This window comes from Crinia signifera, chromosome 6 (assembly GCF_055691185.1).
Source record: "Crinia signifera chromosome 6, ASM5569118v1, whole genome shotgun sequence".
In the NCBI taxonomy this organism is placed as follows: Eukaryota; Metazoa; Chordata; class Amphibia; order Anura; family Myobatrachidae; genus Crinia; species Crinia signifera.
This window is the reverse complement of record NC_139222.1, coordinates 218969530-218995128: the sequence shown is the minus strand read 5'-3', so window position 1 is coordinate 218995128 and position 25599 is coordinate 218969530. Positions and strand designations below refer to the sequence as shown.

The 25599-nt window shown below is 45.2% G+C and overlaps 1 protein-coding gene across 1 annotated transcript in view; it reads left to right on the top strand.

The window, feature by feature from the left end:
- The first annotated feature begins 993 nt into the window (after positions 1–993).
- LOC146008972 (beta-microseminoprotein-like) overlaps positions 994–25599 on the top strand; it is a 37906-nt gene continuing 13300 nt past the window's right edge. The window contains exons 1-3 of the mRNA XM_083148853.1: positions 994–1130; positions 12163–12262; positions 17257–17362. Coding sequence (XP_083004979.1) covers positions 1098–1130; positions 12163–12262; positions 17257–17362 — 239 coding nt within the window. The 5' untranslated portion in view covers positions 994–1097. The remainder of the gene's footprint in view (positions 1131–12162; positions 12263–17256; positions 17363–25599) is intronic.

Sequence of the window (25599 nt, the reverse complement as noted above, 5' to 3'; positions counted from 1 at the left end):
TACAAGTGCCAGAAAGCCTCCCCTGCATGCTGGGACATGGCGAACCACAAGTCCCAGCATGCAGGGCATTAATGGGGCTGCTGGGACTTGTAGTCCACCTGTAAAAAGAATGTTAAAATGACATTTTTAAATAAAACACACACAGAAAAGAAGAACTTTATTACACACACACACACACACACACACACCTCAATTTTGCACCAATACACTTACCGAACCAGGGTCCTGCACTGCCCTCCCTCCTCCAGAGCCAGCACACCCAGCACTGACAGCGGGGTGAGCCGGCTTTCTCCGGCGCTGCTAACAGCTTCTATAGCGCTGTCCCAGCACTATAGAGGCTGATAGCGTCTTTGTCTATAGAGGCTACTAGCGTCTTTGGCTCTATGCATCTCCATGGAGACACATTAAGCCAACCACACTAATATGTAAAAAAGTGTCGCCCGGCTGTGGCATGACACCGCGAGCTGTTGGAGCCCGGTGCTAGTTTCAAAATACGGGGGACCCCAGATTTTTTTGTCCCCCGTATTTTTGGAACCAGGACCGGTCCAAGAGTCCGGGGCTGGTTTCAGAAATACAGGGGACCCCAACACTTTTTGTGACCCGTATTTTTTTAACCAGGTCCGGATCAATGAGCCCGGGGCTGGTTATGCTCAGGAGGGGGGACCTCACGCCATTTTTTTTAAACACGATATCACACATTTCCTCAAATTCGCACATTTTCATGACTAAAAATAGCATTTTCATGACTAAAAATCGCACATTATCGCACCTTTTTTGCCCAGATTTTGCTTTTCATTAAATATGCATATTCCAGCAAAAAAAAAAAAAATCGATTTTGAAAAGTGCGATATGGTGCGATTTTGGAAAGTGACTAAAATTTGCATCCTATTAAATGTCACCCACAGTGTCTGTTGTCATGAAGGAGTTAACAACAATAGTAAACCATAGCACTAAATGGTCTCCTTGCCAAATCTGATGCAGTGGTCAACATTTGCTTTTAAATTTCTAGAGAAATGGCAATCAATAGAGATTGAGAATGATCAATATTGACCAATCGTGGGCTCCACCGAGCTTAAATAGCACATTACAGGGCCATTATGTTCAGTCGCTGCAGAGAACATTTCACGATGGTAAGTTTATTCTGCTTGGTAATAGTAATACTATCTTAGACTGAACAGACACCTTTTAGTTGACTTTAATGGATGTTTTCAGGGAGTTTATGGCTACAGTATTATAGTATTTTAAAAAAAAAATCAACAGTCAATATCACACAAAAGAATTTCATTATTATACATTTTAATGAGTGATGTGATAATATCCTATGTGATAAATCATACAAAAATTGTCGTTTCTAACTATGAAGTACAATAAGCAGGAAAATATAATTACTGTATCATTATTAATATATCTCTATATAGTTTATTTATTATTTATTTACAGTTTCTTATATAGAGCAGCAGTTACCATTGCGCTTTACAATTGTATACACAGATAAAACAAACTGGGTAATAACAGACAGACTTGGAGGTAGGAGGGCCCTGCTGCAAGCTTACAATCTATAGGGATATAGGAGGGAAACACAAGGACAGGCACCAGTAATAGCATAGCAGTCCCACCAAGTTACAGAAGGGAAGCTATATAATACATAAGTGCCTCAGAGGGTTATGCATATGGGACTTAAATATGGTAGGCTTGCCTGAAGAGGTGAGTTTTCAGGGAACGCCTGAAAGTTTGGAGGCTAGTGGAGAGTCTTATTGTGCGTGGAAGTTTATGTACTGTACTATTGTTATTATTACTACTACTAATGTTATGTTATTTATGTAAGTAGTAAGTAGGGAAATCAATCATCAAGGTTTGAACACAAGGAAACAGAAAACACAGGTGGGATGCAGAGAGATGGAGCTGGATGTTGGCATTACGTTACAGTATATTCATTGGCATCAATTCTTGTCCCTACAAATGGTCCACATATTACATTTAAAAACCTACACAGATTTAGACTTACATAAACAAAATTAAAATAATAGTGAATATCTAACACCTGTGCTGCCTGGTTACCAGATCAGGCAAATTAATTCATCAAAGTCCGGATGAAGAGGGCACAGCTACTTATTTACATCAAACATGATATCAGACAATCACTAATACCCCTTTTACACCGCCGCAGAAACCTAGGTTATTCCCTTGTGGACCCGCGTCAGTGGCGGTGTAAATGGGGTTAACCCGTGTCCCTTTACATGGGACTTCTACCCAGGTCCTGACCAAGGTAACACATAGACCTGGGTAGAGGACAGTGTAAACAGGTACGCCGGGTCATCTGACCCGGCTTCTGTTTACATCAATGGGGGAAGCCCAACCTCCGGACCGCAGCGTCCGCAGGTTGTACGGGAGGCAAACAGAGGCTCCGCTGCTGTCTGCTGTACGGTGCCGAAAGCAGCGGAGGCAGGGAGTAGGTGAATGGATGCCTGTGTGCAGCATCCATTCACCTCACGGACGGGGGCTGGGGGCAGCCCAGCAGCTTACCTTGGTGTTGGGCTTGCACCCAGCGTGACTATCGGTGGCCCTAGCGGGGGGATCGCCGGTCCTAGTGCTTGTAGATGATGTCATCTCCAAGCGCCGCCTCCGTTTACACTGCGAGTAGGCACCGCAGTGTAAACGGTGCAAATCCCGGATGCGACCTGGCTTGGATCTGTGTTCCAAATGCCGGGTCGGATCTGGGATTTGGGTATAAAAGGGGTATTAATCTGTGTCAGTCTGACAGATACTAAATATAAGGCATTAAATAATTTGTCAGTAACTGCTCTGATACTGTGTATGGATTACATTCAGACAGGGGCGTAGGGAGAGTGGAGCCGGCGGAGTGCAAGCTCCGGGCACCGAAGAGTAGCAGGGTGCCCAGGAACCACACTTGTTGCCCGCTGATCTGCCCTCTTGATGCCGACCGCCCGTCCGCTTCGGCCCTTTCCCCTGCCAGATGCTGACCGCCCATCTGCTGCGGAAGTGCAGTGTCTCTGACAGTATTACAGAGACCCTGCACCCCGTCCGCTGCCACAGAGAAGACAAGCTAGAGGTACTCCCTTAGTTCTAGCATCTGTCATACTGACAGACGCTAGAGGTGCAGGAGGACCTCTAGCGGCTGTCTCCATTGTGGGGGCGGCCATCTTTGGAGGGGCACAGGGTCTCTAATGCTGTCAGAGACTCTGTGCCTCCGCAGCAGATGGGCGGTCAGCATCTGGCAGGGGGTAAGGCGGGCAATAAACAAATTTATTTCCTCCGGGGCAACTCTCATTTAGCTCCCTTTGGGCAACGAGCATGTAATCTCCCCTGGCTACGAGCATGGAACCCCTGGCCACAAGCATGGAACCCCTATGGCAACGAAAATGTAATCCACCTTAGCAACAAGCATGTAATCCCCCTGGCTATGAACATGGATACCCTTGGCAACAAGCATGTAATCCCTTATGGCAACTACCATATAATCCCCCTTGACAACAAGTATGGAATCACAGGCAACAAGCATGTTACCCCTGGCAACCAGCATGTGTAGGTAAGCCAAAGAGGGCAAATAGGAGCACTGGTTCTATGTAATTAAAATATCTAAATCGCTGCGCACTATTGCTGCCCCTTGTCAGAGGTTGTGTACCTCGAAACAAGACAAGGAAAGGAAAAAGGACATGCAATTTACACTGACATGTACTTTCAAGGGGCGCAGTCGTGCTCAGCACAATAATTAGCAATGTGTTTAAATGATAACATTTATCAAAAGATAAATATAAGTATCACATATATAAACAATGAGAAGTGCACTTCATAAACAATTACATTATTATTATCACATACAACACAACAAGACGTACAACACATAACATAAAGAGGCATATCAATTAGTCTCGCAACATCTGGTATGAGGCTAGAATGGTTTTAAATTAAGGCACCAATTGGTTTTAACTGATCTGCAAGGCATTTTATGTTTACCAGTCCTGCACAGAATTGATGAAAAGTCTCTTTGGTGGTGGTTATATCCAGCTCAAGCAATGTCCAATTTCATATGAACAATTTACCTTCTGATTGAATGGAGGTACTCTCCTGATGTTTGTGGAGAGAGCTATTCGCCAACCAAATACAGATAATGTCCGCTCCTATAGATGTATCAGCGGCAATGAGATTGCGGTCACTGGGACAGGCTGTTTATGATCAGCAACAACAATGCACCTTTCTCCGCCTGTGTATAACTTCAGTGGCTTAATCACAACTGAGTGGTGCAAATAGATACTGTGTGTGTATATATATAATATATATTGGGTGTCATTTTGCATGGCTTTTTAATACACATATATATATATATATATATATATATATATATATATATATATATATATTCTGTGCTGGCTCCGGCACTCTGCTGTCCCCCTGGACTCACTTGCTCTGGTGCCTTCAGGTGTAGCCGCTTGGGTCCACTAGCATACAACAAAGATATTGCGAGCGGCACTCAGAAACTGGATACACGAAGTAACACTGCAAATATGTGTTTAATGCAAACTTCAACGTTTCGGGGCGCTGGTCCCCTTCGTCAGGATAAACACAAGGTGTCACACACAAGATATTTATAGAAAAGACTTACCCCCCTTCTAATCAGGAGGGGCAGCAGTGATTAGAAGGGGGGTAAGTCTTTTCTATAAATATCTTGTGTGTGACACCTTGGGTGAGATTTAATAGGATGAGATATTCAGAAAGTGAGAGATTTTGTGAGAATTCTCTAGTTTTTTTAAAGCGGCAATCATTTACACTGCAAAACCAGTTTGATTTTGAAGTGCAAATGATTGCCGCTTTAAAAAAAACTGGAGACTTCTCACAAAATCTCTCACTTTCTGAATCTCTCATCCTATTAAATCTCACCCTTTGTGTTTATCCTGACGAAGGGGACCAGCGCCCCGAAACGTTGAAGTTTGCATTAAACACATATTTGCAGTGTTACTTCGTGTATCCAGTCTCTGAGTGCCGCTCGCAATATCTTTGTTGTATATATATATATATATATAAAAGAAACTGTAAATAAATAAATAAATATATATATATATATATATATCCAGGCAATGGACCGGCACTTTCCATGAAAATCACAACCAGCGCTGCGTGCCTTTGTAGTATAAATATACAGCAAGGTTCCCAGACATCCAAACAGGTCCCCAGGAACAACACGTCACTGCAGCATCTCCAACATGAAAAATCTTTAATGCATAGCCTCAACGGCTCGTTTCGGGGAATTTACCCCTTTATCAAATTCCCCGAAATGAGCCGTTGAGGCTATGCATTAAAGATTCTTCATGTTGGAGATGCTGCAGTGACGTGTTGTTCCTGGGGACCTGTTTGGATGTCTGGGAACCTTGCTGTGTACACACACATATATATTATTATTATTTATTCTGCCTGCGCTCCCGCTGGTGTGATGGAGCTGCTTGCGAGCAGGTGAGCTGTGGCAGTGTTCGGAAGGTGGTGGAGGGGGTGGAACAGCAGCAGACGTACAGGCAGGAGGGGGCTGCGGGCGTACAGGCAGAAGGAAAGGAGGGAGAGTGGATGGACTGATGGAAGGCTGGGCGGGTGTTCAAGTGCGGCGTGAGTAAGGAGCAGGGTGAGGGAGAAGGGGAGGGAGAAGGGGAGGCTTGGGGCGGTCCACGGGCTGAAAGTGTATAATCTTTCAGACCGCGTTGCGTACACACACAGCGATAATGGATGAAAAACCATCCATCATCGCTGGCATGCTGGTAAAACCAGCAGATGGTGGACTTTGCTAGCGATGATGCGGGAGAACGCATCATCGCTAGTCTGCCAACGGTGGCTCATACACACTAGGTGATTTTCAGCTGAAAATAGCTCAAAACGATCGATTTTCAGCTCAAAATCATCAAGTGCGTATGGGCCTTTTGTGTCACTAAAGTGCCATGGGAGGGGTTGCAAAATTTATAATTACACCATTGCGTGTAAAGAGCATTATGGTGTGTGGCATAAAAATTAATTAAGGATTATGGTGTGTGGTATGTGCAATGGGCATTATGGTGTGTGGCATAAAGTTACTTAAGCATAACGGTTTGTGGCATAAAGTCTAAAGGAATTACGGTGTGGGTCATAATGTGTAACGGGCATTACAGATTGTGTGGCATATTCTGTAATGGCCATTACAATTTGTGTGGCATAGTGTCACCACCTGGAAAAAGATTACTGTATATCCGAATGAGAAGCCATGGATGAATAAGAAGGTTCTGCTTCTGCTAAGGGCCCGTAACACTGCCTTTAGGGAAGTAGCCTATGGTACAGCTAGGGCGAATCTGAAGAAAGGTATTATCGGGGCTAAACACTGCTATAAGCTAAGGATAGAGGAGCATTTGGCAAGATCTGATCCCCGCCGTTTATGGCAGGGTATCCGGGTTATCAGCAACTATAAGGCAGATAAAACTAGCTCAGCACTTGCTATGGATGTCTCCTCTCTAAATGAGTTGAACCATTTCTATGCACGGTTCGATAGAGACAACAGTGAAAGGGTGACTAGACTACCTTCCTCTGGCCAATCTCTTGTATTAACATCTGCAGAGGTCCTAGCTGGTCTAAGCCAAATCAATGCAATTAAGTCGGCTGGACCAGATGGTAAACCGGGATGGGTGCTGAGGGCATGTGCTGAGCAGTTGACGGGGGTATTTACGGACATTTTTAATCTGTCCCTATCTGCGTCGATTGTTCCTGCTTGCTGTAAAAGCACTACTATAATATCGGTGCCAAAAAATTCTGGGTCGATAAATTTGAATGATTATCGTCCTGTTGCTCTCACACCGATAGTCATGAAGTACTGTATTTTGAACGGTTGGTGTTAATACATCTGAAGGCTGGTCTATCACCATCTTTGGATCCATTTCAGTTTGCTTATCGCAGCATTGATGATGCAGTCTCTTTGCTGATGCAATCTGTATTATCACATCTGGATAAAAATAACACGTATGTCCGACTGTTGTTTGTCGATTTCAGTTTGGCGTTCAATACGGTGATACCAGCTAGACTAGTCTCTGGACTTGGGGATTGACAGTTCCATGTGTAATTGGATAGGGGACTTTTTAAGTGATAGGCCACAGGTGGTTAGAGCAGGGACAGACAGTTCAGGCTCAGTTACGCTGTATAATTTGGTACCAAAAGGTTGTGTATTAAGCCTGTTCCTTTATTCTATTTTTACGTCCCACTGCAAGCCGGTTTACAATTCCAATATCATTATTAAATTTGCCGATGATACAACATTAATAGGCCTTATTGACAACAACAACTAAACGGCAAATAGAGATGAGATTCAGCATTTGGCTGAGTGGTGTTGTGCCAATAATCTCTTTCTTAACGCCAGTAAAACTAAAGAGATTGCGGTGGATTTTCGCAGGAAAAAATCTAACCCGGTTATGCCGGTACAGATTAGTGGGAGTAATGTTGACCGTGTCTCTAGTTTTACATTTTTGGGTACTCATTTCTCTGAGGACCTAACATGGTCAACTAATATTAAGTGTCTGGATAAAAAAGGCCCATCAACGCCTTTTTTTCCTTAGGATGCTGAAAAAACAACAATTGCCACTACGCATATTGGTAAATTTCTATCGCTGTGCAGTGGTAAGTATTCTGACCAGTTGTATCTCCGTCTGGTATGGAAATTGTACCGATGCAGAATGGAAGCTAATACAGAGGTCAATTATACTGGCCCAACGGATAATGGGTACTACTCTCCCTGCTGATGATGATATTCAGAGAAGGTGCTGTCTGTGTAGGGCGCTCAATATCTTAAAAGATAGAACCCACCCGGCTAATGGGTTGTTTGTGTTTTTACCTTCAGGCAGATACTTTAGTTGTATGAGGAGTAGGACCAGTAGGATGCGCGTGCAGATAATCCAAGCTCCCACAGACTCCCATAGTCCCTTCTACATCTAACAACCTATCAATACTAATTTCCTCCTGGCACCTGATGTGTCCGGATTAAAGGAGATTCCGGACCACCGGTTGCTGGAAAATCAGCGGTGAACCTGTATATGGTGCATTCCGGTTGTCTTAAAAAATTCAGATGCTTCCTACTCTAAAAATACCATCAGAAGTCAGAGCCGATTTGCATTCGGAGTGTTACATTGGCCGAGTTCTGGTAAACAGTTGACATTCTAACGTTGACTTTGAGCAACTTTTACCTGTCGACTAAAATTAGCTTCCATTACATCCCGGCCAATATCATAAAACCCATAACATCACAAGTCAAATAAATAAGATAATGAACATTTAAATAAAGTAAAACAAGATGGGGTCAATAAAACTGCGCAAGGCAGTTGCCTACCAGTTCTGATACAATACATTCATAATCAACAATGAATACAAATAAAATACATAATCCTAAAATCAGTATAATAATATCACCACCCTTAGTAAGCCCAGCAGATACCTTACTTGGTTTCACAGACCCTTCAGGACAGTGCCGATCTGTGTCTCCCAGCTGCTGTTGCTCACAACCTGTGGTGCAGCTTTCTCTAGAGACCACAAATGGGGATGGGTGTGTCTGCTTAAATCAGTGTCAATATCCCAGCTCTTAGGTGCTTCTAAATAGGTCTTTAATGCATTTCCCCTCCTGCAGTAAGCGTCAGCGGCTTCTTCAGAGAGAGTGTCTATACATACTCTCTCTAAAGAAGCAGTCAGTCCTCACTCTACCTTCCCAAAGTCTCCCTGCAATGGGAGGGAGGGGTGTAGCGGGACCCAGGCCCACACCGGGACCCAACATGCCCGGGCCTGGGTAAAAAGGACCCATGCCCCCTCTCTGCGCCACTTTAGATATTTTGACCTTATTCACAGACATACAGTACTGGGTGTACACATACAGTGATGGGCTCATGATATATCGGCCACTTGAGCAAAATGCCAATATATGTATTACTTAGCATGTACCAGACTGATACCACTTTCACTTCGCTAAGCCGGGTCGGACCTGGGATTTTGACAATTAACCTGGGCCACCCATTATACACAGGGCAACCTGCCTTCTGAAGAAACCGCTGCCCTGCTATAGCGGAGAAACGCGTAAAGGATTGCTATACACCTCCTACAGCTACTACTGAGTGATAGATACAACCACCTGCCTCCACAATCTTCAAGCCGCTTTTCCTTCTGCCTTCCTGCGGTGATCTCCCCAGTGTTTCCAGCATATACCAACAGCCGGCGTCCGACTGGTAATTCCACCAACCTGGGTGAGTCCCGCACCGTGTCACTAATTGTGATTCCCGGCATACAGCTAATCTGTACAGCTTGCTGGAGACGGACGGCTCGCCCCCTGTACAAACATCACATCAGCGGATCGTCAACAGGCGGCGACCGCTGACAGGGGAGCTTGAGCTGTCTGTTAATCACACAGAATAGAGATTGCCATCAATTCATTCCATCGGCTATAGAAAAAGAAATTGAGGTCTGTTCTATCACCCTTAATGAAACTATCATTGTCTAAAAAGCTCTAAGTCCCTATCAAGGGATAATCAAAGGACATACTACTGTTTAAACACAGTCCTTAAATTGACTTTATCAGGAGTGTATGCAAATCTATTGTTATTCCATTGTGTTTTTATATATTTTTTTGTGAGTACTTATTAAATTGTACATTTTATTGAGAGATTTATAATAATTTTAAAAGTAATAAATCTATATTGATTACATCCATTGGTGTGGCGCTCTCTAGATATATGTGAGTGATCACATATATCTGATTCTATTATACTTAACCCTGGTTTAACCCTTCTTATAACCCGGGTTGAAATGCTGGGTTCGTTTACCCAGAATATTCAGTTTGGTCCTTTCACACCGCACCACGGCCCAGGTTGACCCGGGTTATAGGTGCAGTGTGAAAGAGGTAAAGCAATAAGATGTTTATTGCCCTACCACTTTACTTTCACTGTCACACCTCCCAGCACCCATGTACTGCATACAGTACATGGATGAATTACAGCCAATAAATGACACACACACACACGCTGCTCAAAGATTGACAGTATACAGCGATATATCAGCAAACTTCATTATGCCGGTATACCGGTTCAAGCACTGCACTTATTTCTTTTTTTATGTAGCTGCGGCTCTGAATCCCAATCACTGTGGCCAGCAGTGATCGTACGACCCACAGCATCCACACTCCCCACCTGGTGGCTGCTTGCTGGACAAAATTTTCCATCATGTGATCTCTGTAGCAGTGCTGCTGGACTGGCAGGTGGCTCTGTGGTATATGTACAATGATACACCATTCTTAAACAGTCATTACTGTATTAAGGGATCAATAGCACCCAGTAAATTTTGGGCATGTACTATATGTTTACCAGTCCCTTGATCTGGCTGTTTCATAACGGTTATGTGTCTGTCTATTTCCAACTAAGTATATCCTGCTGTTTCCACTACACCTAAAGGTTACTCAGATGTCTGATGATCAAACAGTCGATTGGTTGAAGCAGCAGCTCAAAGAAGCCTGCAATGGGTATTTTTTGTTACTCACGGGAGTCCTGTGGCATTTGCATATTTTCGCACTGCCGCTACTTACAAAGATGAAGAGTTGGATTGGAGTGCTCAATAGATCTAAGATCTGCTTTGTAATGATAGCAGGGCCACCAAGAGCGGGAAGCAGCGACAGCCTAGCACACCCTGCTGTATGCTGGTCTGGTGGGGAGGGTAGCAAGTGAACACCCCTGGTTGAGCGTTTACGTGCCCCCAATTCTAAACACAGCACTGCAAATACTTTTTTGTATTTTTTTCTACGGGAGTTTGGTGAAATAGTCACTAGAATGCTCCCTTGTTTCAATGGATTAAGGGGGTGATTCAACACCGCTCGGTAAGCAGCGGTCATTCGCTGCTTACCGAGCGGCTTAATGCCGCCCCGCCAAACACCCACCACTGAATCCCCTCAGTACCATGCGAGAGGATGTGTTGGCAAACATGCGTCCGCTAGCAGGAGAAATCATTCGATGGTCGCCGACCATCAAATGCTTTCTCCTGCCTTCAGAGGAATAAAAGTCAGTAGAAATGGACGTTTATTTCCTCTGCAAATCCAGGAAGGCGGGCTCGGAGCTGACATCCAATGGGAATGCATTTTCATGGAGATGCCCTTAAATGCTGGGTGTTCCCGAGGTCCAGCGCCATCACCGGTCTCTTCCCTCTCCCATTCTGTGTCGCAGGATCTGTTTGCACATGATAATCTGTACTTTGTGGCACAGGGTGCAGCTCCAACCACATCTGAAATCTGAATTAGGACTGATGCTTTTGAATTTCAGGTTTAAAGAAAATATACCCTAAGGGGGTGATTCATGTTGGCTCGGTAAACAGAGAAAATCGCTGCTTATTGGGTGTTGAGACCATCGCCAAATCCCCTTGGTACCATGCGAGGGGATGTATTCACTAACATATGCCCTCATATGTGGTCGCTAGCAGGAGAAATCATTCAATGGGCGTCCCCATAAGAACGCTGGGCGTTCCCATGGGAATACAGTCGAGCCGATGTCTTCCCCGTCTAATGCGATTTGCGGAGGAAATAAAAGTCAGTTCAGAATGACTTAAATTTCCAAAGGCTGGGGAAATCATTTGATGGCCGCCAAATTCTCCTGCCCCATTTCTGCCTTTGTCCGCCCCCTGCCCTCCCTCCCCGCAACGAAGGACCTGGCGAGTGTGTAAATCGCCACAGCAGTTTGGTGCTGGGGTTGGCACATGCGCAGAAATGCACCATCATAATGGGCTAAATTTGGCCTCTTCCGATCGTTCAGGAATAAGTGTGAAAGCAGGAACAATTGCTTTATCTAGCAGCATGAGAACATCAACTAGAATCATTGGTCCTGAGCAGAGGAGGCTCCTACCTCGCCATAGGAGGGAGTCACTGGGAGTCAAAGTGAAGCCAGTTCAGACTCACATACAGCATCTAGCTTCACTAAGACTGAGCAATGTTGCGGATTATCCTTGGGGGGGGAGCTACAGACCATGGGTAAGAAAAAAGGCACTGGTACTGTGTATTATTACATTTGTATCGGATTCCCTACACAGTGATTGTACAAAACATTTTTTTCTAAAACTCCAGTCTGACAATGTGAAGTCATTAAAATGACTTTTGTTTTTATGAGTATTTTTCTTTCATTTGAATTCCAGAAATATATTGCGGGTCTTGTGTTGAGTGCCGGTGTCCTTTTCACTGTGTGCAATGCCGCTTGCCTGACAGAACCTCCTCAAGAGGAAGAGGATCCAGAGGGTAAGTTTATACTGACAAATGAATGAGAATAATATTAAAGTGTACATAAATTACAGTACAATGCAATTTCCGACAAGTGCATGGTAGGGCAGTGGGCATGGCTGAGCACTGGGCTTTAAAAGCCCATTCAAAAAAGCTATATAAGCGGCACCTATAGAAGTGCCTCAGTGACTGGGACATGCTTTTTGCCTATATGAAAGCATGCCCCTGTCACTGAGGAATTTCCAGTGCCATTTCTACAAACAGATGTCCACTGACTTCTCCAGTGCTCCTGCCGCTGGGCCGCCAGTTCTGCTGCAACCTGCCGGCTCCTCTCCGCCTGCATTCTCATAGGTGATGACTGTTGCTGTTGCCTTCTGCTGTCACAGTATATAATAGGCAGTGGTGCTGGCAGCTGGGGTCAACGGCCTTAACACTCCCACAGTTTACTCCTGCTGGCAGTAGAGCAGATCTCAGTGCAGTATGGGACATGGGAAGCAGCATGTAAACTGCTCTTGCCTCAGCTCTGCCTCCAAGGAGATCTGGAGCACCACCAAACCCCACTCTGAGGCATAGCCCAATGCTCCTCCTGGAGAAAGAGTCCATGTTTGCCTCTTGCATCCAGGGCACGGTGTACACACTGTCCAACCCACCGGACACCCTGAAAGACAGCTGCCCAGGATCCACAACCTGCATGGCTCAATGGAGTGTATGAGCTTCATAGCCAGCAAGGCCCAGGTCCTGGTCATCAATATTGGGGGCACCATCGGATTGCCTGAATGAAGGTGAAGTTGCAATGTGTGCTTGGGTAGGTAAGTTATTGCCTGTCCTGTGCCTCTACCTTGACCCATACACTGTATTCTATGGAGTGGGGCTTTCCTGTGCCCACTGATTTTTTTTTTGTGAGGGGGGAGGGGGGAGGGGGGGTCACTGTCACCCAATTCTAATACTATTGTATTAATAACTGTTGATGAAATTATGTAATGTTTTCTCATATGATGCCAGCATATTTAATTTTGGTCTGTAATGGTCATTTATTTATTTATTAACAGTTTCTTATATAGCACACACATATTCCGCAGCGCTGTACAGATAATAGTCAAACATTCACATCAGTCCCTGCCCCAGTGGAGCTTACAATCTATATTCCCTACCAAATGTACATGCAAACACAGACATTCTATGGTTCATTTGTTGGAAGCCAATTACCCTACCAGTATATTTTTGGATTGTGGGAGGAAACCGGAGTACCCGAAGTAAACCCACACAAACACGGGGAGAATATACAAACTCCGCACAGTAAGGGCTATGGTGGGAATAGAACCCATGACCTCAGCGCTGTGAGGCTGTAATGCTAACCATTACACCGTCTGTAATGCCCATTTAGGGCAACATTTAAAAAAAAAAAAATTCAGTACAGTTAAAATTAACTTGCCACCTCACATTTCTCATATGCAGATACCAGAAAAAGCCAATATGGGCAGAAGGCAATTATATAATGAAAATTCACTACTGTTATTAATAAATGTACTGTTACTTCCACATTTGATTGTTCAGCACATCAAACCTACCATCATTGCAAGTGAAGCTGAGCGATATGTTGGTCTGATCCATCTAACCAGACAGCATAACGCCCAGTGTGTACCTAATTTTAGAATGGGAAACTTTTAACTGTTCACCTCCTGCACAAATGTTTAATTAATGTATTTATGTTTATTTTATTTTTTTTAATAACTGAACATTTGAGATATTTTTACTGAGATGTGAAATACACTTCACAGGTCATGTTGCTATGGCCACCCAATCACATCCTGTCTACCTTCTATCTATCTTCTAGAGGGTGGTAAATAAATAAGAAGTAGTTTCTGATTGGTTGCCCATAGCAACATGACCTGTGAAGTGTATTTCACATCTTAGCAAATTTAACCCATTATATTTGTTGATTGACATGGGTAGACTTTGTTAAGGAATTGTGGGGCAGATGTATTAAGCCTTAACAAGAGATAAATGCAAGGGTGATAAGGAGAGATAAATGCCCAGCCAATCAGCTCCTTACTGCCATGTTACAGGCTGTGTTTGAAAAAAGTCAGTAAGGAGCTGATTGGCTGGACGTTTATCTCTCCTTATCACCCTTGCATTTATCTCTTGTTAAGGCTTAATACATCTGCCCCTGTGTGTCTGTGCCCACTATTGTGGCATTTTGTAAAAGGGGTACTAATGTATGATGTAACATGTATAAGGGGAACTACAATATGGTGCAATATGAATTATAGTGGTGTAATCTGAATAAGCTTCTGCTACTGTGCAGCATACTTTGAATTAGAGGCAATATTGTGTGTCCACACACTTTCCTTGTAAGAGCACATCCCTTTTTGCGGCTGTTACGTGTATTTATGAATTATTGGTGGGTGCCGAACACCCTAGCACCTTGATGTGTACATAGTTACTGAGGACTTCTGCAATGGAAATTTGGTAGCTTAAAAATAATAGGTACCGTATATGTGTACAGACATGACTTAGACCCGTAGTGCAGATCTGGCATTTTACTGTGTCATTCTGTCTGTTTCATAAAACCGTAGGGAGCAACATTTAAAATTTTAGGAGTGCCAGAATGAGAGAATATTTTGCCCTCCAACCTATAAAAATGTTCTGACGTCCATGATAGTAACCAATGTGCTGTCCCTGTTGCAGCTGCTGAGGTGAGTGCCTCCACTCATATATATATCATACCCCTGGTGCAGCGACGGAGCCCGCACAACAGCCTGCAGAGACCACATCATGCCTGTTGAGTACAGTGGCACTGACAGCCCAAGCTGTCAGCCACCACCAGTGTAGCGCTGCTGATTGTGCATGTAATAATGGCCTGTGTACAGGAGAGGATTCCTTTCTTTAACAGATGTTTCAGGCACTGCAGGGAGTCAGGCACAGTCTATTTAGTGTTCACAACCCGGCGCTGGCTCCATCAAGCCAGAGCCTCACCAACCACTACATGTCACTGGCTCTAATAGAGCTTCTGCTTTAGTCCTGTTTGATAAAACTTGCCCTGTCTGTACCTTCTCATAGTAAGCTTCTGTTTGTCTTGTGTATAAACTGCTGTATTATTGTGTCCTTTATGTAACTGCTCTTATTGAGCTTCCGGATATACCTGTGCTTATGTGTCAATAAATCTGCTACTCTGCTACTGGCACTCTTCCCCAGTCTGGTCCATGTACCTATATGTTTGTGTCGCTATTAGCGGCTATTCCACTTCCAGAGCCTGTCTGCCGCAGTGGTCCTGTACCAGTCGCACATGGAAGTGTGCTAAAGTTATTGTGTGTCTGGTCCTTCCAACTGTGTCCCAGTCTAACTCCAGTCCTTTATTTGCCTTGCCCAGCCTCCTGTAGCAGCTTTGTCCAACTTAAGACCTGGCGTTACCCCAACACCTGGTGGTTACGTTATGTTGTACCATGGAGCAGAACAATTAACACAAATCAATAGTTACATTGCTTTAATCACTTTGGGAAATGATAAGTAAGTAATTTTAATTTATATAGCGCACTTTCTCCAACAGGACTCAAGGCACTTTACAGACATTAAAAAACAATGCACATAATACAGAGGATGTTGGTTGTACAGTAACAGACAAATCACAGACAAACGAAAGCCTTGAGCACACAGTAAGCATAATGCAGGATTGGTGCAGCATTTTGGATAATCATTTTCATGGGTTGTGTACTCCACCCTGACAAGGTATCAAGTGCGGCAGCCATTTTAGGCACTCTGCGTAGGATTACCCTGGGTGGAATAGATTACCCATAAAAGAAATTACCCAAAATGGGTGATTTCAATGTATACTCAGGTCCATGTATTTTTCATCCCATCCACAAGTGCACTACATGAGGCAGCCATGGTGGGCACACTACGAAGGTTACACTGTAAGATGGCCAAGCCATACAAGGAAGACAATGGAAAAAGGGGATTGGTGGTATCTGTGTGCACAATTTTAGCTGTAATGTTATTAGCAGCCCTCTGTTGACCGGAAAAAGAGCAAAAACACCCAATGTTTGGTGTAGCAAATCTAAGAAGAAATGGTCAGCAGAGATGGCGCATATAACAGTGCAGTGGATATGCTATAAATGATCTGGACCCAGTTCAGGGCACTATGATCTCCAGAATAACAATTTTATTTCACATAACAATAAAAACAAGAAAAACGTTTTCATCCAAAAGTGCAAATGCAGTTTTATAATGCAATTGAATGCATACAAACATCTGAACAGGGGCAATCAATGTCTTTATCTCACCGTTCTGAGGTGGTGCGGTGGGCTGTGGTGCTATATGATGGTAAGTCCTGGGATAGCAAAGGGGGCGCACCACCGCACAGGCTTGAATAGAGACAAAGGTAGATGGTCACAAAGTCCTCCCATCAGCGTGATGGCATCCTGATAACATGTTTCGGAAAATATTCCTTCTTCAGATGTGTGAGTTGAGGCCACATGATGTTCCTGAGTTTTGTGGTTTTAATGCAGTCCTTCAGAAGTAATATTGGTTTGTTGTTTACCTTCTGGTTTCCTTTGGTAGAACGCCGGTATAACGCTGCTAATAATTTAAAGCTGACCCTTTATAACTAGACCCTTCTTATACTAGATCCCTAGCGTCCTGAAGGACTGGCGTCCCAAGCTATACTGAATATATCAGCCAAAAGAAACATATGTGCATCCTGATTTAACTGCCCCTCCCAATACACCTCCCCCACCAGCAAAAGGTGCTGATCAGACATAGGAGATGTAAGATCAGTGACACTATCCCACTATTTCTAAGTTCTCGACATAGCACAGATATAAAATCACAATAGCAGCTTTATACAGTTTTAAATCAATAGTCTGCAGTAGATTTCTGACATTTGATTAATTACCCAATATGTCAGCAACAAAGGTAATATAAGATTATATTAACTTTCCCACACATTTTACAATGATCATGATGTTGTATACATGAATGGTTTCTAAAGTTTTGTTAATATATTTTGTTTCCAGGATGTTTCAAGGATGGTGAATACCATGAAGTTGGCAGCTCATGGAGGACAGAGAGTTGTATGGATTGTAGCTGCTCTCTAGGTGGAGAAATAAGATGTTGCTCAGCGTAAGATGAATCTTTCCAAATATATATATTTTTTTTTATATTGATATTGATTCAAATGCCCCAATTACAACCATGGCTTAAAAATGACCGAATGCAGCATCCAAAAAAACCCCAACAAAATAGAAAAATAATTGTAACACATTGACTCAGATCAAATACAGGATATAAATCTGGGGTAGAGAAAAGGGGGCATGGCGGGTGGTGAGAGATGATCAACATGTTTGAGTGGAACAGCCTAGGTATTAGGTACTGTAGATCACAAATATAAAAGGAGGTTGGTTTATTGGTCAGTAGGCGAAAGGTCAGTGTTTTTCCTTCTCCCTAACTCCTTCTCCCTAACTTAAACTAAAGACACCAAATTTTCTACCATCCTGATAATTTTTCCAGTGTTATCTGCAGCTTTGAGTAATTTTTTTCCATGTTGCTATTAAAAAAAATAGGAAAACAAGTACAAAGTCAGTAAAGCGCTCCCCAAACACACCATGTGAAGAATACAATAAAAAATACTGTCCCTTTTTAGGAGATTTTCAGCTCTCAAAGCGGCGTATAAATACTGTAAAAAAAGCCTTGGCTTTATGCAGACCATCCAGCAAGCATATTGCCAAGGGGAGATACACCACAATTTAGTGCAGATGGTTATGGCAATTGGAGTATTGTATAGATTTCAGGAACACTCACAAGCTAGCTGTGTATATAATAGCATTCAGAGATATCCCACTGGCAAAACAGCAATTTCCTCAATGCAGGATGTCATCACCAGTAAAAATCAAAAGAGAGTGATGGTGCAGATCAGTTAGACAAAACACCTTTTAATTTCACAATTACACTCACATATAGAAGACAAGATAAAAAGTGTATGTGGTATCCCAAAGGCAAACACTGGAACTGGGTGTCACCGATCCGTCCCTGGAGAGAAAAGATGTTGTTTTCACTGACCCTCCGGAAAGGTCAGATTCCAGAAACAGGGGGAACGTCCAGTCAGTCAGGCTTAGGGTCCACAAAGTCCTGGTTAGCGCCAAACGCATTTCGGATAAACCTTTCTCAATGGCGTATCCCAGGAAGTCCAGAGGCCGCTATTTATGTGCCTGTTGATTGCTGTCCATAAGCGGCACCTGCCGCTGTTTCATAAGCGGCACCTGCCGCTGTTTCATTGTGTACCTTACGTTTCCAAGATGGCGGTGCGTTCCAAATACCCGGAAGTTCCGGGTTTTTGCGTTCCACCGCTTTGAATGTGCTTTATTGTAACGCACATAACAATCTAGGTAGGAAATACAATGTGTAAGTATCCATTCTCTGTAAATACATACATAATAAGGTGCTAGGTGCAGGTTATGATTCTTTTAGCAGCAATTAAGGATCGATTGGTATAAAATATATATTATCTTAAAATATATATTAAAAATATGTATAAAAAATGGAGTTTAAAAAAAATATTATAAATAGGAATTTATCCGAAATAAGGTTTATCCGAAACGCATTTGGCGCTTACCAGGACTTTGTGGACCCTAAGCCTGACTGACTGGACGTTCCCCCTGTTTCCGGAGTCTGACCTTTCCGGAGGGTCAGTGAAAACAACATCTTTTCTCTCCAGGGACGGATCGGTGACACCCAGTTCCAGTGTTTGCCTTTGGGATACCACATACGCTTTTTATCTTGTCTTCTATATGTGAGTGTAATTGTGAAATTAAAAGGTGTTTTGTCTAACTGATCTGCACCATCACTCTCTCTTAATTTTTACATGTGATGACATCCTGCATTGAGGAAATTGCTGTTTTGCCAGTGGGATATCTCTGAATGCTATTATATACACAGCTAGCTTGTGAGTGTTCCTGAAATCTATACAATACTCCAATTGCCATAACCATCTGCACTAAATTGTGGTGTATCTCCCCTTGGCAATATGCTTGCTGGATGGTCTGCATCAGGGGCGGATTGGGGAACAAAAGTGGCCCTGGAAAATCTCAGGAAGCGGCCTCATGTGGGCGGCACCAAAACAAAATGGGTGGAGCCAGCATAGCAGTAGGCGGGGTTACTACATCAGTATAGCTGCCAAACTTGAAGCTGAAAGATGCATGCTTTTCCACCTAGGCTTCATGGGGAAGGGGCGTGGCAACATAACAGTACCAATAACACCGTAATGCCCATTACACATTATGACACACACGGTAATGCCACACAGTACTGCCTATTTCACATTATGACACACATTGTGATGCGCTTACACATTATGCCACACACCGTAATTCCCCTTACACAATATGTTGCACACTTTAATGCCCATATGACATTATGCGATGCGTAATGCCCCAAGTACTCCTGCTTATACACACAATGCCCAGAGAAGTGCCTTTTGCAGTATGCCTTCAGTACTGCTCACTGTGTAATCCAGTCCTGTCCAGTCCTGAGCCCAGCAGAGGCACTGAATTGATTTTCAAATAGGGCACCAGCTTTTGAGCCAATCAGAGCTCTCGGTCCGACAGCCAATCAATAACTGCAGCTGCTGAAGCACATGATGTACCCACAGTGCAAATAAGCAAGGCACTACTGGTACACACCTAGTTGTTGCCCTGCACAGCAACTAGTGCCCCTTATTCACAATACTCTTCACAGTAGTGCCAATTAAACAAAATGTCCATAGTAGTAGCTTTGCTTATATATAGGGTGTACACCGGCCACTTTTCATGTTTTGGGTTCTGATTACCTTCAGTTTTTTTTTTTTTTTTTTTTTTAAAAAGCATAAAAACTGCTACAATCGCAGAATTCATTTCCACTCATTTCCAGTCTATTCTGAACACCTCACAATGGGGCAGATGTACTAACCAACGTAAAGTGCTTATGTAGCACTTAACGCTAGTAAAAGGTCTGTTTAACCTTTTGTGCACATGTATGAATGGTGCTGTTTACGTTGTTCTGAGGCAGCCCTGAACTTAACGTTCAGGCGCTGTCCTCCGGCTTTTAGTTATTGCTTTTTACGTCTCTATTATTGCCTTCCCAGACGTAAAGCCCACTCTGTCCTTTTCGCCAGCCCCGGGCTGGCGTTGCAGTGATTTAGAATTTTTTTTAAAATGTATTTTCTTTTTAATTAAAGAGCTAACTGGGGTGGGGGCAGCTGCCGTGGGCAGGGGAATGGGGGTGGCGGCAGGGGGACGGGGGGCAGCTGCTGTGGACAGGGGAACGGGAAGGCTGCTGTGAGCAGGGGGACGGCCGGCTGCCGTGTTAGCTACCGTGTCGGGGGGGAAAGACAGTAGGACAAGATTCTATAGATGGTGGTGTTACTTGCCTTGCTGCGGGCAAGGGGGGGAGGAGATGCAGCAGCAGCGGCCAGGGAGCTCCGGAAGCTGATAGCAGAGAGACGTCCCTGCGGTGATGTGTATTAACTCGGCGGGGTCCCTGCACTGCATTGGAAATAACTTCCCGCAAGATGATTGGCTGAATCTCAAGCCAATCATCGTGCAGCAAGTGGTTTCAAACCCAGCTGCGCTTCCCGCACCGCCGCCCAGGGGATAGCACTAGTTATTTCCAATGCAGTGCAGGGACCCCGCCGAGTTAATACACATTACTGCAGGGACCCCTCTCTGACCGCGGCTTCCACACAATAGCTGGTGGGGTGATTTTTAACTTTAAGGTTTTTTTCTTTTTAATTAAAGATTAAAATGCCGCCTACCAGGGGGACGGGGGCAGCTGCTGCGTGCAGGGGAAGATGCGTCCAGAGGGCACATGTCCAGAGAGAGGCGTTATGGAGTTGCAAAAAATTACAGAAAAGTGGTGAGTTAACGATTATCGTTACTCACTAACTTAAACATAATACATTAGGGTGAAAACTGTCCCTGCTTCTGAGCGTTATGCCAGGAGAAGTGGGAAACATTATATTACAAACGTTAAAGGCAGATTGATACATCTGCCCCAATATTGTTTTTAGGCCAAAAGGTTGCACCAAAGTAGCTGGATGACTATGATAAGCGACACAAGTGGGCGGCACAAACACTAGACTGATATGGCACACTTAGCATCACCCCTGGACTGATACAGCACACTTAGCATCACCCCTGGACTGATACGGCACACAGCATCACCTCTGGACTAATACGGCACACAGCATCACCCCTGGACTGATACAGCACACTTAGCATCACCCCTGGACTGATACGGCACACAGCATCACCTCTGGACTAATACGGCACACAGCATCACCCCTGGACTGATACAGCACACTTAGCATCACCCCTGGACTGATACGGCACACAGCATCACCTCTGGACTAATATGGCACACAGCATCACCCCTGGACTGATACAGCACACTTAGCATCACCCCTGGACTGATACGGCACACAGCATCACCCCTGGACTGATACAGCACACTTGGCAGCAGTAGCACCCCAGGAATTATTTGGCAGACTTGGTTTACCCTAGGAATTATACAGCACAGATGGTGGCACCCCTGACCTGATACAGCACACATGGAATTATACGCCACAGATGGTGGCACCCCTGACCTGATACGGCAAACATGGAATTATACGGTGCACATGGTGACACTCCTGCAGTAAAAAAAAAAAAAAAAATTTTTTTTATTATTTTAATAAAAAAAATGGCAGCACCTCTGGATTGATATGGCAGATTTAGCAGCACCCAATGAATTATACAGCAGACTTGGTTCACCCCTGGAATTATACGGCACGCATGCAGGCACACCTGAACTGATACGACACACATAGCATCATCCCTGGACTGATACGGCACACTTAGCACCACCCCTGGACTGATATCGCACACTTAGCATCACCCCTGGACTAATACAGCACACTTGGCAGCACCCCATGAATTATTCGGCAGACTTGCCTTATCCCAGGAATAATACGGCACAGATGGTGGCACCCCTGGACTAATACAGCACACATGGTATTATACAGCACAGATGGTGGAACCCGTGAACTGATACAGCACACATGGAATTATACGGCACACATGGTGACACTCCTGCAGTAAAAAGAAAAAAATGGTTTTATTATTTTAATGAAAAATGGCAGCACCCCTAGATTGAAATGGCAGACTTAGCAGCATCCCATGAATTATACAGCACACTTGGCAGCACCCCATGAATTATACGTCAGACTTGGCTCACCCCTGGAATTATACGACACACATGCAGGCACCTCTGGACTGATACGACACACTTAGCAGCACCCCATGAATTATACAACTGACTTGGCAGCAACCCATGAATTATATGACACTTTGCTCACCCCAGGAATTATGCGTCACACATGCGAGCACCCCTGATCTGATAGAGCACACTTGGAATTTTGCGGCACAGATGGCAGCACCCCTGGATTGATAAGGCACACATAGCGGCAGACATGGAATTATACGGCACACATGCGGGCACCCCTGGACTGATACGGGACACATGGGGGCACCCATGGAATTATACGGCACACATGCGGGCACCCCTGGACTGATACGGGACACATGGGGGCACCCATGGAATTATACGGCACACATGCGGGCACCCCTGGACTGATACGGGACACATGGGGGCACCCATGGAATTATACGGCACACATGCGGGCACCCCTGGACTCATACGGGAGACATGGGGGAACCCATGGAATTATACGGCACACATGCGGGCACCCCTGGACTGATACAGGACACTGGGCAGCACAGCTGGACTGATATGGGACACTTAACACCCCTTGCAGGTGAAAAAAACACCTTTTTTATTTAAATTAAAAAAAATGGGGACACTGGGCAGCACCCCTGGACTGATACGGGACACTGGGTAGCACAGCTGGACTGATATGGTAAACTAGACAGCACAGCTGGACTAATATGGGACACTTAACACCCCTTGCAGGTGAAAAAAAACAACACCTTTTTTATTTAAATTAAAAAAAATGGGGACACTGGGCAGCACCCCTGGACTGATACGGGACACTGGGTAGCACAGCTGGACTGATATGGGACACTGGGCAAGACAGCTGTTTGTTCCCCATTACAGTTACTTTGTCCCCCATAGTTTTACCCTCCTTGCAGACAGCCATGGACACATCCATGTTGTCTGACTTTCATATGCCGAATGAAGAATGGCACTGGTGCCGGGACTTATATAGAGATCCGGATCTAGCGAGAATCCTGACCCAGGGTGATGAAGTTTTGCCCATGTGCCTGGATACGAGGCAGGCGGTAAACTCCGAACGCCTAATGCCCACACCAGTTGCTGACAGTAGTAGTGCTGCCTATACGTAATGCCAACAGTAGTAGCGCTGCCTATATGTTATTCCCACACCAGTTGCTGACAGTAGTAGCGCTGCCTATATGTTATGCCCACACCAGTTGCCGATAGAAGTAGTGATGCGTAACAACCACACCAGATGCAGACAGTAGTAGCGCTTCTTATACCTAACTCCCACACCAGCTGCTGACAGTAGTAGTGCTGCCTATATGTAGTGCCCACACCAGTTGCTGACAGTAGTAGTGCTGCCTATACAGATGGAGCGGGTCTCTTCTTTGCAGGGGATGGCGATGGCGACGCCAGCCGCCATCCCCTGCCACCCGCCATCTGTATATGCGAAAGGGGACACGCGCGCATGAGATGCGCGTGTGTCCCTTTCCGACGGCTTCCCCCTGGTCCCCGACGGCTTGTCGGCGGTCACCCGGGGTCCCCACCGCCTCCCCGCACCCCCCCTAACCCTGTCCGTCTCCCTGAAGCGGAGACGGACAGGGTTCCCGTCGCCCCGCCGCCCGGAAACTGCACGCGCGTCTCAGTCAGATGGACGCCGGCTCCATCTGTATGTAGTGCCCACACCAGTTGCCGACAGTACTACGCCGTTTTTACAGATGGAGCCAGCCTCAATGTTGCTTCTGGCACGCCAGATGCTCCAAAAAAGCAGGTGGCCCACCAGCATACATGGACACGCCAGTGTCTCGGACACTCGCATGTCCATTGCCGGGAATGGGGCGGGCATTGGAGACGTACACATGTCAGAATCCTCAGCGCACCGCGGCGATTGGCACGCTGGGGACAGGTACAATGAGAATGGCTTCTTCTGGACATAATGCCCACACTATTATGACAGTACACTCTCACAAACTTTTTTTACCTTGCAATCTGTGTGGCAGGCTCCAGGCAGCTCAACCTCTCCTTTCATCAGAACTGCTGGTGTTCTCCCCTGTAGCTCCGCCCCCTCGTCCATGTAGCCCCGCCCACTCGCGCCCCTCGTAGCTCCGCCCCCTGTCCCGTCTTTGCTGACTGACTGTGACACTGTAGGTGTGGGGGGTTGGAAGTTGAACTTGGGAGCTGGGAATTAGCTCTCAGCTCAGCCTCTGCTGTCTGCTCTGCTTGATGCTGCTGGCGTCGCTGCCTGTACTGTGACAGACAGCGGCAGCCACAGAGTGCAGCAGCAGCAGGGGGCAAGGCAAGGGGGTCTTGTGTGTCATGGGGGGAGAGGGGAGGGGGGGCTCCTTTGAAACTTTGCTCAATCCCCTGTGGCATCCCCGCTGTATTCCCAGCAGCAGCTCCACTACCTGATGAGCTGCTGCTGGTGTTCGATCCGGCTGGCCGCCTCCTGCTCACGCTGTGCATATGCTTGAAGCAGGAAGAGGGGCATGACGTCACCTGCAGTACAGCTTTCGGCCTCAGGGGCGGCCGGCCTCCCGGGAAACCTCCCGGTGACTTTAATGGCCAATCCGCCCCTGGTCTGCATAAAGCCAAGGCTTTTTTTACAGTATTTACACGCCGCTTTGAGAGCTGAAAATCTCCTAAAAAGGGACAGTATTTTTTATTGTATTCTTCACATGGTGTGTTTGGGGAGCGCTTTACTGACTTTGTACTTGTTTTCCTTGACTCTATGTATTTTTGAAGTGGTTGGATGTCACTTTGGGGGTTATTCTAGTTCACTCTTTCTGACACAATCCTTCTTAGATGGACAAAACCATATGCACTGCAGGGGGGCAGATGTAAAATGTGCAGAGAGAATTAGATTTGGGTGAGTTATTTTGTTTATGTGCAGGGTAAATACTGGCTGCTTTATTTTTACACTGCAATATAGATCTCACTTTGGAGTAAAACCCAGTGGTGCAAGTAGAATTTTTTTCTTGGTGGTACTGATAGCCTCCACCAAAAATGGGCATGGTCATGTGTCATCAGGGGGCGTGGTCACACAAAGCTAGAGGAGTGACTAAATGACAATAGAGGCGTGGACACAGGAGACCGGGAATGAGAAACTGGGAATG